General features: G+C 62.9%; 1 protein-coding gene across 1 annotated transcript; it reads right to left on the bottom strand.

Annotated features, from left to right (window-relative positions):
- Positions 1-6,185: 6,185 nt before the first annotated feature.
- Positions 6,186-13,089, bottom strand: NOTUM (notum, palmitoleoyl-protein carboxylesterase). Its single transcript, XM_028112785.2, has 11 exons — positions 12,758-13,089; positions 11,534-11,586; positions 11,358-11,453; positions 10,889-10,949; positions 10,567-10,625; positions 10,100-10,202; positions 9,320-9,511; positions 9,108-9,208; positions 8,396-8,543; positions 6,998-7,045; positions 6,186-6,765 (listed from the first exon to the last, which is right to left on the bottom strand). The coding sequence occupies exons 1-11, from the start codon at positions 13,087-13,089 to the stop codon at positions 6,459-6,461; spliced, it is 1,500 nt and encodes a 499-aa protein (XP_027968586.1). The 3' UTR covers positions 6,186-6,458.
- Between the last annotated feature and the right edge of the window lie 1,961 nt (positions 13,090-15,050).

The following is a 15,050-nucleotide window of genomic DNA, read 5'->3' as shown; positions in this document are numbered from 1 at the left end:
GACTCAACCCCAGGGCCCCGGGATCGTGACCTGAGCCGAAGGCAGAAGCTTCGCCAACCGAGCCACCGAGGTGTCAAGAATTAACTGTAGATTCAAGAATTATTAATATTTTGCTCTATTTGTGTTCTCTCTCCCCCACACAATTAATAATTAATAATGCTAATTAATTCTGGGGGCACCTGGGTGGCTCAGTCGGTTAAGCATCTGCCTTTGGCTCAGGTCACGATCCCAGGGTCCTGGGATCGAGCCCCGCATCGGGCTCCGCGGGAAGCCTCCTTCTCCCTCTCCCACTCCCCCTGCTTGTGTTCCCTCTCTTGCTGTGTCTCCCTCTGTAAATAAATAAATAAAATCGTTAAAAAAATACTAGTTAATTCTGCAGATATGATGATTTGCCACTAGATCCTTCTATAGACACCTCTTAAGAACAAAGCCATTCTCCCACAGTTGGGAAATTTCTTTAAAAGATTTTATTTATTTATTTATTTATTTTAAGATTTTATTTATTCACTTGACAGAGAGAGAGACACAGTGAGAGAGGGAACACAAGCAGGGGGAGTGGCAGAGGGAGAAGCGGGCTTCCCCGCGGAGCAGGGAGCCTGATGCGGGGCTCGATCCCAGGACCCTGGGATCGTGACCTGAGCCGAAGGCAGACGCCTAACGACTGAGCCACCCAGGCGCCTCTATTATTTATTTATTTATTTATTTATTTGACACAGAGAGAGTGAGAGAGAGAGAGCACAAGCAGGGGGAGCAGCAGAGGGAGAGGGAGAAGCAGGCTCCCCGCTGAGCAAGGTGTCCAACTAGGTGGGGGGGCAGCTCTCTCCCAGGACTTTGAGATCATGACTTGAGCCAAAGGCAGACCAACTGAGCCACCCAGGTGCCCCCACAATTGGGAAATTAAAGAATGATCACTTGATACATGGTCCTTACTCAATTTTCTCAATCTATCCCCAAAATATACTTTGTAACTTTTATTAATTTAATTAATTAATTTTATTATTATTATTTTTAAGTAGGCTCCACACCCAGCATGGAGCCAAGTGCGGGGCCTGAACTCAGGACCCTGAGATCAAGACCTGAGTTGAGATCAAGTGTCAGACACTCAACCAACTGAACTACCCAGAGGCCCTGCGCTCTATACCTTTTAAAACGTTTGCATCAGAATCTGATTGGGAGTATGCATTGCATCGGTCTGTCATGTCTCTCAGTTTCCTTTATTCCAGAATAGTCTCAACGCCCCCATACACACTGTCTTTTTGAAGACTTCAGGCCAGTGTCTTCATAGGCTGTCTTTCAGTGTGTATTGTCTGTCTGCCTGTTTCCCCACGGTTAGATTCTTTTTTTTTTAAGATTTTATTTGTTTATTTATTTATTTGAGAGGGGGGGGAAACAGCAGGAGAGGGAAGAGGGTCAGAGGGAGAAGCAGGCTCCCCACCGAGCCGGGAGCCCGATGTGGGACTCGATCCCAGGACTCCGGGATCATGACCTGAGCCGAAGGCAGTCGCTTAACCAACTGAGCCACCCAGGCGCCCCCCGCGGTTAGATTCTGCTAAATGCTCTCGGCAGGAAAACCAGGGTATCTGTCGGGAGAATCGTGACAGGGAGGGTCCAGAGCATGGGAGCTGGGCCGTCTGCGTGGAGTGGTGTCCCCACTTCACGTGTCCACATCTCCATTTTCTGCCGCCCTCCCGGGGTCTCAGCAGCCGTGGGGGCCTCTCGTGGACAGTGTTCTCGGCGAACACACACACAACCCCCTCTAACAGTGGAACTGTGGTGGTCATGTGACCTGACGTGCCTGTTTATGAATCCTCCGGAACAGTTAATATAATCGTAAAATAAGGGATTCTCGTTGGTTCTCACGTCTTTAATCCTCTGAGATAGTGTCTGGACGCTACAGGGTGGGTAGGAAGGCCTCGCAAGGCAGCCCTTCCATGGAATGCCCTCATCCTGCTCACTGGGGAGCCAGGCCAGCTCACTCACCCTCAGGAGGAAGGCTCCGTCCCTGGTCAGCAACGTGTGTGCCCTTGGGAAGGATTGTCTGCTTCATTCCTCCAAGTGTCCTCCATGAGCTCCTGACCCTGGGCAAGGGAGCAAGGGGGACATGGGCCTCCGGCGTCGGGGGGGGTGCAGGGAGGATGGTTTCAGCTGCCACTGCCTTGAGACCACAGGGAGCTGGAAGGAAACCCTCTCGATCGGAGCAGTTTCATTTATCTCATGCAGACACGTGCCACGCTTCAGCCAAAGTTCATAACTCAGCAAACCCTAACAGTGAACCCAGCCGTGTTTCTCAACCACAGTAACGGTTGCTGGGGCACCACCCTCCCCGCCCTCACCCGAGGGGTCCAGCCTGGAGCACCTGAAACCTTGGGCATTTCGGGAAGACCGGGCTCAGCATTGCCAGCGCTGGGGGGTGTCCCTGGGTGCCCGGGGATGGCCAGCCCAAATATGCAGGCAGAAGGCAGCCTCCCAGGATGCTGGAGCAGGGGTGGTGAGTGAGGGGGTCCTCCCTTCCTGAGGAGACATGGTGGGGGCCTCCAACTGCCAGCGTGGAGATACCTGGAAATCAGGTAAACATGGAGCGGGGAAATGCTGGGGAGGGACCGGCATGACAGCAACAAGAGTGTCCCAGGTAGCCTGGCCGGCAAGCTGACCTGACAGTGACCGCGGAGCCCAAGTACGGCAGCATCCCCGGGGGCCTGGACAGGGCAGCAGATGATGTGCAAGGGGTGGGGTCAGCAGGCGGGTGCTGAGCGGGAGACCTTCATGAGGGAGCTGGGTCTCAGATGCCAGGTATGCACACCCGTCTTTATCATCCTGCTCTCCGTGGGGAAACTGAGACCCGTGGCCACCCCCGGGGGAGGGGGTCCCCATGGTATGGGGGCCATGCCCAGACTCAGGTCCTCAGTGTCTGCCCTGGGCTTTGCTTCTCCTCATCCCTAAGGGGCTGCTGCCTAAGTCTGGGCGAAGCCCCTGCTGGCCACTGGACCCCCAGCTTTCCCCAGCCCCCCAGGGGGGTGGAGCCAAGCCCTGAGTTCTCTGTGATGAAGCAGGGCAGAGGCAGAGGGGTCGGCTCCGCTGTGGCCCTAGTGCTTGAGTCCTGTCTGTAACCCCTTTCTCAGTTCTTACCCACTTCCTGTCTGTAAGGGACCTTCAGAGTTGGAGAGCAGATCACAGCAAAGTCTATGTCCTGTGCTTTGCCAGCAGGGCTTGCCTGCCCACAGCGCCCATGGGCAGCCTTGGGGTCCTCCCCACGGTCTGTTGGCCACCCTACCCTGGGATCTGCTTCGTGGCTGGGACAGTGGTGAGGACCCCTGGGGGCCTGACACGGGACATGCTCCAGATTCCAGACTCCGACTCCCCACGTGCGTGGCGCAAGGCTGGTGACGACGTCTGTTCTCAAGCCTTCATTAACTTGTCACCATAGAAAAACACTGAGATTCTAGCTGCTCACAGTGTGGAAATAGCAACAAAATTTCAAGTGAATTTAGCCTTTTTGGGGGAGTCAGGGAAAGCCCCCATAAAGCAGGAACAACTTGGCTGGGAGCTCGATGATGACATTAAGCAGGTGTCCATGGGACAGAAAGGCAGGTGTAGCTGCTCTGTGTGCTCAGGGGACACAGAGGCTTGGTAGTCAGACTTCAGGGCCTGAGGGTTGATGGCGCAGGACCGCCTGCGGGGCCCGGAGGTCACAGCCGCTCTGACGACAGGGGGAGGGGAGGGCAGCCGTGTGAGCATCTTGCCCAGGCAGCTGCATCTTCTGGCTTTTTTTTTTAGCAGAATTTTTTTCTTTGGTGGGGGGAGTGCACGCATGCTTGCAAGCAGGGGGTGGAGGTGGCAGTGGGAAGGGCAGAGGCAGATGGAGAGAGAGAATCCTAAGCAGGATCCATGCCCAGCGTGGAGCCCGATGGGGCTTGAACTCAGGACCCTGAGATGACCTGAGCCAAAACCAAGAGTCAGACGCTTCACCGACTGAGCCACCCAGGTGCCCCCCCACTTTAAAAAAATATATATTTTATTTATTTGTTTGTTTGTTTATTTTAAAGATTTTATTTATTTATTTGACAGAGTCATAGTGAGAGAGGGAACACAAGCAGGGGGAGTGGGAGAGGGAGAAGCAGGCCTCCTGCCGAGCAGGGAGCCCCGTGCGGGGCTCGATCCCGGGACCCTGGGATCATGACCTGAGCTGAAGGCAGACGCCCAACGACTCAGCCCCCCAGGCGCCCCAGCCCCCCCCTTTTTAAAGCATGTGCTGAGCATTTTTGCTCCTGCAGGAATCACATAAGGGAAACGTAAAGTAGCAATGTTTCCGGAGAAGCTGTGGCCTAAGTGTGCCCATGTCACATGGGCAGCCATGCCGAGTACTGCAGGTTTCATGGCAGCCATGACCTAGTGTGCCCGGGGCTTACTTTGTCACCAGCCTGGCAGTAAAGTGTGGCGAGGACTGACCACTTGCCTCTCTCTTATTTTGTCGGGAACACATGGAGAAAGGGTTTATTCCTTTGGTGGAAGGAGTCCCACCAGGCCTAAGCCACCGGTATGGTGCTCAGTGAGCCCGGCGCATCTGAGACACACAAAGCTGCCCGCTGACCCCTTCCGGGCCGCCGCCTCAGGTGGAGCGAGACGTCTGCCTGCCTGCGCTGTCGCCACCCACCGCCCTTCTCTGCACAGAGCTGGTTAAAGGGCAGCAAGGCCTGAGTCCCCCGCCCAGCTCGACCGTGGCAGGCCCCTCCCTGTGAAGTCTCCCCTTTGGGGCGCTCCTTGCCTCCTTTCCCACTGGGAGCGCACCATCCATGGCTGTCTGGGGGCCCAGGAAGGGGCTGCACCCCAAAGCCAGCAGTCGGTCACTCCTGGATACACCTTCTTTCATCTCCAGCCTTTGGCCGCCCCATCCCCGACCTCACTGTTGCCCTTGGCCACTGGGACTGCACGGGTTCCCACAGGGGACCATGGAGCAGTGGCCCATGGAGGGGACCACAGGTGGGCCACTCAGGGCCACCTGGGGAAGCCAACATGGGTGACCAGTGGGTTGAAGGTGGGGCGGGAGGCGGCCCCGGAACCCCTCAGCAGACGACCCCAGCACCCTGGGGTTCTGCTTGGGTCCCTCTCAGGCCCACGGTGGCCCCGAGGTGTGGGCAGAGCTGGTCAGACGCCCCGGGCACGGCCCCTGGCCTTGCAGGGAGTGAGGGTGTGGGGTCTCTGAGATTCTCCCCATTCTGGGGACGGGTCTGCCAACTCCTGCCATCTGCGGCAGGAGGCTGGGTGTGGAGCCCAGGCCGAGCTGGCAAGGACCCTGCCTCTGTCACATGGCCTCTCCAGGGGCTTTAACAAAACCCGCGCAAGGACCCTGCCTCTGTCACATGGCCTCTCCAGGGGCTTTAACAAAACCCGCTCGAGGGCCGCTTGGGGCCACGCTCAGGTGCCCGAAGCAGGGAGTGCTCAGGAAGCCCAAAGGGCGGAGCAGTCCCACCCCTGGGGCTTTGACCCAGGCGCCTGGTGTGGGTGCACGTGTGCTGGGATGCCGGCCCCCCTGGGACCACCCGCAGCAACAGGAACACTTGCGCTCTGGGAAGCAGAGTGGGGACTGGGCCGGGGGAGGTTTCCTCCCCGAATCTGTATCTTCGCGTGTGCCTGGGGGAACTCGTGAGAACAGATGCGATGCAAACTTTTTAAGAACATGTTCTCTGGCGAAGGAGTGTTTCCCTGGGGTGACAAAAGGCCGCACTGAGGTCTCCAGGGCGACGCAGCGCTGGCAGTGCAGGGGTCCAAAGCACGGTTAGCGGCTCAGCGTGCGCCGTGTCCCCAGACGGAGAAGAGTCGGATGTGCCCACTGTGTTAGGGCCTGTGCCGTGCCCACGCCCCGTGCTTGCTGAGTGTGTGAATGGAAGGGTCTGGAACGGGACACAGGTAGGCGTGGGGCCCTGAACAGGACCTGTGTGTCCAGTGGTTGCCCCCCAGGATCCCTGATGCCCTGGGGGTGGGCTCAGGGGCTGTGCAGTGGGCAAGCGACCCATTCAAATAAAGACGCCTGCAGGGTGAGGCTCTTTTGTTGTCTTTTTTTTTTCATTATTTAAAAAATATATGTTACAAAACAATATCATTAATCATATATTTCTTATTTTCCTTTTTAAAAAAATTAAAGTAATAAAAAAAGTCACTTTATAAAATAATACAAAAGGCCAGGAGAGTCTGAGGCTGGGGCTGGCCCGGGGGGCCCCCTGGGCTGGTGGGCCGGTGGGCCGGAACCCCGCACGGGGGGCTCCCCGGCGCAGGCAGGAGGGGGGCTGGGGCTCCCGGCAGGACCCAGGACTCCCGGCTCTGGCTGGGCCTCCTGAAGGCAGTGGTAGAGGGGCAGTGAAGGCAGCTGTGGGGACACAGCCGGGGCTCTGTGTGCCCTAGGAGGGGCAGGGGAGCCCGGGGAGGTGGCCGGCCCCCAGGGCCAGCCCCCGGGGCTGGGAGCCCTAGCTCCCACTGCTGAGCATGCCCAGCAGTTTACTGGGCTCCAGGCCCTGCTGCTGTGCCACGGTCTGCACATCAAAGCCCATGTGCATGAGGAACTGGGCCACGTTCATCTCCTGCCCCGTGAACTGGTCCCGGATGGTGGGGCAGGAGGGGTTGCAGTGAGGCCAAGGGCAGCTGTCCACCAGGTGGACGGGGCAGCCCTTCAGGGGGGCTTTGCTGGCCTTGTGGCTGTCATGCAGGCTTCTGTCCCAGCAGTGCAGCGCCCGGGGCAGCGAGGTCCCCTTCACCTGGACGTCTGTCCAGTGGCTACAGACAGAAATCCAGGCGGGGGTCACTCGGTGTGGCCAAAGCAGGCTACCACGGGAGGTGGGCTGGGTCTGAATTCTGGCCACACAGCTGGTTGTGGACGTGGCACTGACAGCCCTAGGAAGCCCTTCCACAGAGCCAGGGAAGGCAGGTGGCCGGTGGGTGGGGGCGGGGCTGGGGGTTCAGAGCGAGAGCCGGGGACACCATCTCTCCAGGAGCTGCGGACACTGACCTTCGGATGATGATCTCGTGAGAGAGGCAGGCGGGGGCGAAACTGGCCCTGTTGGGGAGGAGACAGCGGCTTATAGCGACCACCTGGGCCCCTTCCCTGCCCCACCCCGGTGCCCACTCCCCTGGGGACCTGTTCTCTCCCCGGCTCCCGCCTCCCTCGTGCAGCAGTGCCTGGCGAGCTGCTCCTCAGGACCAGGCCTCTCCCCGCCTGCCCACATGCTCCCGACTAACCCACGTCTCTCCCCGCCTCCAAACCCCGCTCCGAGTGCATCCCTTCCGGCTGGGCCGCGGTAGGAGGCTAACCCGGACACGTGAGGAGTTGGCTTTTTTTGTGTGTGATAGGCTTTATTTCTAGAGCAGTTTTAGGTTCACATCAAAATGGTGTGGGCAGTACAGTGATTTCCCGTGCGCGCCCGCCCCAACTCGCACAGCCTTCCCTGCAATCAGCGTCCCACCAGATGGTGTGTCTGTCACACTGAGGAGCCCGCACGGACCCAGGATCATCACCCAGAGCCCGGGGCGTACGTTAGGGCTCGCTCTCGCTGCTGTGTGTTCTACGGGTTTGCACAAATGTATGATGACGCTTGTCCACCCTCTTGTCTCATGCAGAGCAGTTTCACTGTCCTGAAATTCCTCTGTGCTCCGTTCATCCTTTCCCGTTTCCAGTTCTATCCTTGGTACCAACTGATCTTCTTACTGCCTCACCGTTCTGCCGTTTCCCCTGAATGTCACGGGGTTGGAATCATAGGCCATGTAGCCTTTTCCAGATTGGCTCCTTGCTCCCAGGAACATGCATCTACGTTTCCTCCACGTCTTTCCGTGGTCTGAAAGCTCCCTTCTTTCTAGCACTGGCTAACACCCCTTGTCTGGACTGCTGGACGGCTGCTTCCGGTTCTGCCGTCTGTGAGACCCCTGTCTTTAAGCCCGAGGGTTTTTTTTTTTCATTTTTTTATTATGTTAATCACCATACATTACATCATTAGTTCTTGATGTACTGTTCCATGATTCATTGTTTGTGCATAACACCCAGTGCTCCATGCACAACATGCCCTCCTTAATACCCGTCACCAGGCTAACCCATCCCCCCACCCCCTCCCCTCTAGAACCCTCGGTTTGTTTCTCAGAGTCCACAGTCTCTCATGGTTGGTCTCCCCCTCCGATTTCCCCCCCTTCATTCTTCCCCTCCTGCTATCTTCTTCTTTTTCTTTTTCTTAGCATATATTGCATTATTTGTTTCAGAGGTACAGGTCTGTGATTCAACAGTCTTGCGCAATTCACAGTGCTCACCACAGCACATACCCTCCCCAATGTCTATCACCCAGCCGCTCCATCCCTCCCATAACCCCGAGGGTTTGCTGCACATCTGGAGGGCTGAGACGGCGGCCCTCAGTTCACTCACGGCACATCCTTGAGCGTGTCCCGCAGCTCGCGGCCCAGGTTCTGGATGTACAGCCACTGGCCCTCCTGCACAGGCTGCCCCGTGAGGTGCACGTTGTCCACAGTCAGCTGGGCCTCGTCGAACAACCACTGCACCACAAACACTGGGCCTGGGGGGCAGAGCTCAGCTGGGCCTTGCCTCGGCACTCGGCCCCCCAGTCCGGGCTGAGGGCCTCTGAGGTCTCAGCCAGTGCCACGGTAGGCTCACAGACCGGCTGGGCTCCCCCCCAGAGTGCTGGTCACCAGCCCCCTGCAGCACCCTTGTTTGAGGAAGACCCTTGGCACCCACCCCCACCCCTCCCCCAGCCTGGCTCCCAGGGACTCCGCTTTGACCAAAGCTTGGTGATGCTGTCCCTTTGAGGGTGGAGAGGAGGAGGGACAGCCAAGGCCCCATCAAGGGCAGCGCTGGCACTCGGCTGCCAAGCACATTCCTCACTGTGAATGTGGACGGGGTGACCAACTGTCCTGGTTTGTCTGGGACCAAGTGGACTTTCAACGCTGAGACCAGGAAGGTCCCAGGCAGACCCGGATGACTCAGGTACCCCACTCCCATGTAGGCGGGCAGGGGTCTGCAGACCGACTTCTAGACTCCAGGCTGGAGGAAGCCTAGACCGACACTCCCTGCCCCCCACCCCCGCCCTGGCCCGTGGGCCCCCCCACGGCTGGCCCCTCACAGCGCAGTGTCGGGTAGACTTTGTAGCCAAAGAAGCAGTTCCACTCCTCTCCATCCTTGAACTGGTGCCGACAGCGCTCCGGGACCACCCCGTTCCAGTACCTGGGTACATGCCGTGGGTCAGGCGGCCCCCAGCCCCCCCCGCCCCGCCCCCGCCCCCAGGCGCGCTGCACGGGAGCCGGTGGGCCCAGCCAGCATCCCAGCATCCGGCACCTGATGCCGCGGCGGATGGCCTCCGTGGGCGCGCAGGTGACCGTGTCGACGCAGTCTGTGCGCCGGTACTGCTTGTTGTCCAGGAACCAGCCCGAATCCGCCAGGCCCCGCACCTGGATGGCTGGGTAACCCAGCTCCTCCAGCTGCTCGGCCACGCGGTCCACGTTCAGCAGCACCCCTGTGCCCCCCGCGCTGCGGAGAAGGCAGCACGTGAGGCCAGGTGCGGCCCCAGAACCCGCCCTGCCCCCAGCCCAGCCCCCCGGACAGGCAGGGATCCTGATGCATTCTGAACTGCCAACGGGCTCCGTGTCATGTGTGAGGCCCACAGGCCGTGTGGGGTCTCAGAGGCACTGACCCCGAGGCAACGAGCTAAGCGGCAGGCCACCCCACTTCCTCCCACTCCTCTTTCCCTTCTCTCTCACTCTCTGACTCAGTTTCCTTATCTGCAAACGAAGACGACATATGTGGCCTCAGGCCCCACCATCTCGTCTATAGATGTCCTCTGGGCCCCCTGCACGCCCGCAACCAGGTGTGATCCCACTTACAGGGACCCCGGCCCCTGGAGAAGGTGCCCTGGTCCACCACCGACCCCTCACCGACTACCTAGGTCACTGTGGTCCAAGGCTTCCCAGGCATCCAGCTGCCCTCCCGCTGCCGCCGCCTGCCCAGGCTTGGTGAGGCCGGAGCCCCCGAGAGTCCCAGGCTCTGCCCCTCCTTGCGTTCCCATCCCCACTCCTGCCACAGCCCCTGCGCACTCACGCCCCGCCCTGCCTGGCTCACCTGCTCCCGGCCAGCAGCAGCACCTTGGCCCCGCTCAGCCCCTTGCCCAGGAGCTCTCGGACCACCTCCTGGATGATGAGGGCACCCATGAAGGCATACTCGTCTGCATGGGGGAGGAGGGCGGCTTCAAGTGGGGGCCTGGGCAGAGAGCAAGGCCTCCTGCCTCCAGGTTGGAAGGAGCAGGCGTTCTAGCAGGGGCCTGGAGGCCCTTCCAGGGGACGGGGCCAGGGCTGCGGTGAACTGGAGGGGGGTGGACAGGTGCCGAGGCTATGCTGGGGGCCCCTCCCCAGGGAACATCCAGGAGTGCGGACCCCTGCAGGCACCAAGCCAGCCGTGGACACCCGGCAGTGGGTGCTTGGGGCAGGCACCCTGGGACACACTGTCAGGGGATTAGACGGAGTTACGAGACCGACCTCCCGGCCTCGTCTTTCGGGGCCAGGGAAGAGAGAGGAAGGCAAAGGACTCACTCTTCTCAGACTTGGATGAAGCCCCACTCCACACATCGCTGGAGCAGTAGGGGATGAAGCTGTGACACAAGGACAGGGTGAGCCTGCCGCCGTACTCCTCCGCTGCCCAAGGCCCTCAGGAAGGACCCCCTCCCCAGGAAAGATCCTGAGAACAGGACCCCCTAGGAAGGACCTCTCTGAGGACAAGACCCTCCCAAGGACAGGGCCGCCCAGGAAGGACTCCCCGCCGCCATAAGGGCCCTCCCCAAGGAGGACCACCCCCCACGGGACTCCCCAGGAAAGAAAGGACCCCCCCAGGAAGCATCGCTCTGCTCCCTCTTACACCATGTTGGCATTCCACCAGTGGGGGTTTTCCTCCGGCTGGGAAGACAGGATCCCTGTACCTGCGGGGGGGGCAGAGGCGTGGTCTTTCTGTGCGGCAACAGGGACTACAGGAAGGCGTGGGGTGTGGGCCATCCTACTTGGCCACAACGCAAGTGGATGGGACCCTGGCCCTCTCCCACCCTCCACCGGCTGCTTTGGCCTAGGGATGAGTGGGGGACAGAGCAGCCATGGTAAGCCCCCCCCCGGAGGTTACCTGTGGAACAAGAACGAGGGATGCTAGGTGGGGAGCCCCCGACCTTAGGAGGGCTAGAGAACTGGGGGACGGGCGGGGTGGGGGCCTCCTCAGGGCTCTAGAAAGCGAGGAGGACAGGAGTTCTTCCAGAACTTGGAAGTGGGAGCCCAGCTTGCCCTGCCCAACCGGCAGTTGGCAGGCAGCCCCGGCCATCCGAGGCTTGCGACTTTCTGACCTGTGCGGGTGCGCGGCCAGTCTCTGGAGCTCATGAGGCGCCGCATGGTGTCATAGCGGGAGTCGCAGTTCTCCCGGTTGAAGCAGTACCAGCCACCTGCGGGCACAGCCACACTGTCAGGGCCCAAGCACCCAGGGGCCTCCGCCCACCTGGCCGCCTGGGCTCCTGGGACGCACCTTCCAGAAAAAGGAGCCACCGCCGACTGCCCTTGGATTCCTTCAGGTAGTAGCTGCAAGAGGGGAAGGAGGGACGGGCGGACAGGGTGGTCAGCCGGGGCTGCAGGACCCAGCTCTGGGGAGGAAAGGGTCATTCCACCTGTCGCCGGGCGCACGCGCCTGCCGCACGGGGGCGCCAGGGGCCAGGTCCCGCAGAGCGCGCGCGGCCCCGCCAGCGGTGGCCCGTCCCGGGAGGTGGCGCTCGCGGGGCGGAAAGGCCCGCGAGGGGCTGTGTGGTCCGTGGAAAATCCCCACGGCCCGCCCCGCGCGGGACCCGCTGTAACCTTGGCGCCAGCGGCCGGGCGGGGGGAGCGGTCTTCGCCGGCCTCGGGATCTCCTGGGACGCGCAGTGGTGCTTGGAGACTGAAAAGAGCCCTCGATAGAGGAGTGTGCGTGGCGCGGGGGCCCTGGGACCCGCCAGGAGGCCGTGGGAGGGCACGGGTGTCACCGGGCCCCGACCTAACGTCTGGTCCTCCGGCTGTCGACTAGCTGAGGGTGTGGGGGGCCCCTGACCCCTCCCCAACCCTCCCGCTTACATCCTTCCTTCATATACTTGGGGGCTGGAGAGGGGTGAATGCCGCACCCCAGGTCCTTCTGCCCCACCTGCGCCCCTTCCCTGTCCCTCTGGCTGGCTGGGATCCCAGGCAGTGCCGGCAGCAGCCGGGAGCAGACAGGGCTGGAGTGGAGCTGGGGTGGGGGTGGGGGTACAGCAGGACTCTCCCCGCCCCGCTGCGTCGCCTCCTCCTGCTGGTGCCAGGGCCACTCGAGGACTGCCATCTCCCCGCCCAGAGACCGAAGGACGCGAGCAGAGGGGCTGGGCACCAGTGGCCGAGGGGTCAGTGCCCGGCCTGGCTGGACGCCAGCCCTCCGAGCGCTGCCGCACCGCACCCCACCCCCGCTGCGGGTCCCCGAGCCGGGCCCTCCCCAGGGCCGGCTCCTCTCCCCCGGGGGCGACCAGCGCAGAGACGCCGTGCGTCCGAGGGGGCACGGAGGCGGACGGCACTCGCGCCTTGGTGGCCAGGCGGCCGGAGCCGGTGCGGGCGGGTGCAGGGGCACGCCGGGCGGGTGCAGGGGCACGCCGGGCGGGTGCAGGGGCACGCCGGGCGGGTGCGGGCGGTGCGGGCGGTGCGGGCGGGTGCGGGCGGTGCGGGCGGGTGCGGGCGGTGCGGGCGGTGCGGGCCTTACCCCGCGGGGCTACCGTCGTTGCAGGTCACGGACGTGTTGAGCAAGAGGTGCAGGCGCAGGTCCTCGTTGAGCTGCTGGGCCGAGCAGGGGTACAGGGACTGAGCCAGGCTTTTGACCTGCGCCATGAAGCTGTCCATGTTGCCCTCCACGGCGGTGAAGTCCAGCGGGAAGCTCTCCACCGGCTGCCCCGCCGCAGGGGCGGCCTCGGCACGAGGCGGGGGCGGCGGCGGGGGCGGCTGCTGGCCGCGGCGCCGCCAGGTCTTCCTGCCTTCGCCGCCCCCGGCCCAGTGCAGCAGGCCCAGCAGCAGCAGCACGCGCACCCCTCGGCCCATGGCCCCGCCGCTCGGGCCCGCGGCCACCTGCGGAGAGCGGGCGGCCTTGAGGCGGCTGCGGCGGCGGCGGGGGCGCCGGGCCGGGGGCGCCGGGCCGCGGGGCGCCAGCCGCGCCTGCTCGCTCGCACCGCTCCCCGCGCTGGGCCCGGCAGAGGAAGCGCAGGCGGCTCGGCGTCGAGGCTCCGGGGGCCGGGCGCCGTCGGCCTGGGCAGCTCGGGCTCCGCGCGCGGCCGGCGAGGGCAGAGCAGGGTCTGGGTGCGCTGGCTCCGGCCCGCGCCAATAAGCGGCGGGGGCCGAGCCTGGGCGTAGTTTGCGGGGGCCGCGGCGGCCCGGGTGCCCGCGCGTTAGATGTGCCGCCGCCGCCGCCGCCCGGCTCGGCGGAGGGGGAGGGGGCCGCATTCGCTCTTTTCTTGGCGGAGGCATCGCCTTTTCTTCCCAAACCGCAAGCCTGACGGAGGGGCCTGGCCTACCCCGCCGCGGCCGCCGGAGGCGCTCCCGGCCCGGCTCCGTGGGGGGCAGCGCGGCCCCGCGGTCCCGGCAGCTCCATTCCCCGCGGCCGGCCCGGCGCCGCCACCCCCGCCCCCGGGAGGCTGGAGGGGGCGGCGGGGGGGCGGCGCTGGCAGGATTGGGGCTTTTCCGCGCCGGGACTCCGCCTGCTGCGCAGGGGCCGGGCCCGACGGGCTGGGGGCGCAGGGCGGGCGCGCTCACCTGAGCCGCCGGGGTCCCCCCTCACCCCGCTGCCCAGACCCAGAGAAGCCCGCGGGCGACCCGGACTCCGGCCCGCCCCCCCTCCCGCCCCGATCCGGCCCGAGCCCCGCGCTCACCGAGGCCGGCCCCGCGGCCCCGGCTCCTCGGCGTCGCTCGCCCTGCGCCAGCCCGCTGGGACGCCGGCTCGGCTGCGCTCCCCCTCTGGCGCTGGCGCGGAGCCGCCCGGGACTTTTATCCAGCGGGGCCCCCGGGATCAAAGCGACGGCGGACACAGGGCCCCGCGCCGAGGGGCCGGCAGCAGCGGCGCCGGGGCCTCCAGGAGGAGCGGACAGGTGTGGCGCGGGCCCCGGCGCCCTTGGTGACCTGCGGGAGGCACCGGGCGTCCCCGGCACGGCGCCACGGGGGAGTCGCCCGATCCCGCCACCTGGATAGACACATTCTGGGCGGCGCTGGGAAGCAGTGGGGCGCTACCACTTACCGAGGTCGGTGGGCCTCGGGGTAGGCTCCTGGATCCTCTCTGCCCGAGCCCTGGCTGAGCGCTCCACCCCAGGGACCCCCAAGAATCTCTCCCTGCTCCAGCCACCACTGGGAGTTCAGGGGGCCAGGATCGATGAGTCGCCGGCTTGGTCTCCAGCCAACCTAGTTCATCGGCCCCATCAGCTCACCTTGCTGGTGCACCTCACTGAGGACAGAATGAGATTCTTTCTCAGAAATCAAAACGGGGGGGGGGGCAGGTGTTTGCTTAGGAGGCTTCTAGCGGGTGGGTGGGGAGAAAAAAAAAGCATTTATTCACCCTCCACACCCACAAAGTGCCATGAACATCTTTAGCAGACCTTTTCTCCTTAATCCCTCCCATCTACAGTCCAGTGGATGCCATTACACCCGTTTTTAAAGACAGGCCTTGCCTTTTGGGACAGGGGTCCAGAACTGGGGCAGGGCTTCCCGAGCCCCTCTCCTAATTCAGGGCAATGGGGAGGCTGTGTCCTCTGGGGAGCACCTGCAGCCCCTTGTGGGGCAAGAGATTAGAGGCTGCCAGGGGCTCTGGCAGCACCCTCCTAGCCCCCCCACTTACCCCACCCTGCCGACTGCCGTGGGCCCTGAGTGCTCTCTGTCCTCACCAGGCCTGAGGCTGAGTGCTGAGCTGCACACACAGCAGGCTGCTCTTGCTGGTATCCCAGTAAGACCAAACAGGGCCCCTAACAGCCCATGTTTGGGCCCTTGAGGGGTATGAGATGCTGTGGCAGAGCCCTCGA

Source organism: Eumetopias jubatus, unplaced genomic scaffold (genome assembly GCF_037043125.1).
Source record: "Eumetopias jubatus isolate StellerSeaLion01/CBP00866 unplaced genomic scaffold, mEumJub1_p1.0 scaffold_10, whole genome shotgun sequence".
NCBI classification, from domain to species: Eukaryota; Metazoa; Chordata; class Mammalia; order Carnivora; family Otariidae; genus Eumetopias; species Eumetopias jubatus.
The sequence above is the reverse complement of the archived record's forward strand: the minus strand, read 5'-3'. Positions and strand labels throughout refer to the sequence as shown.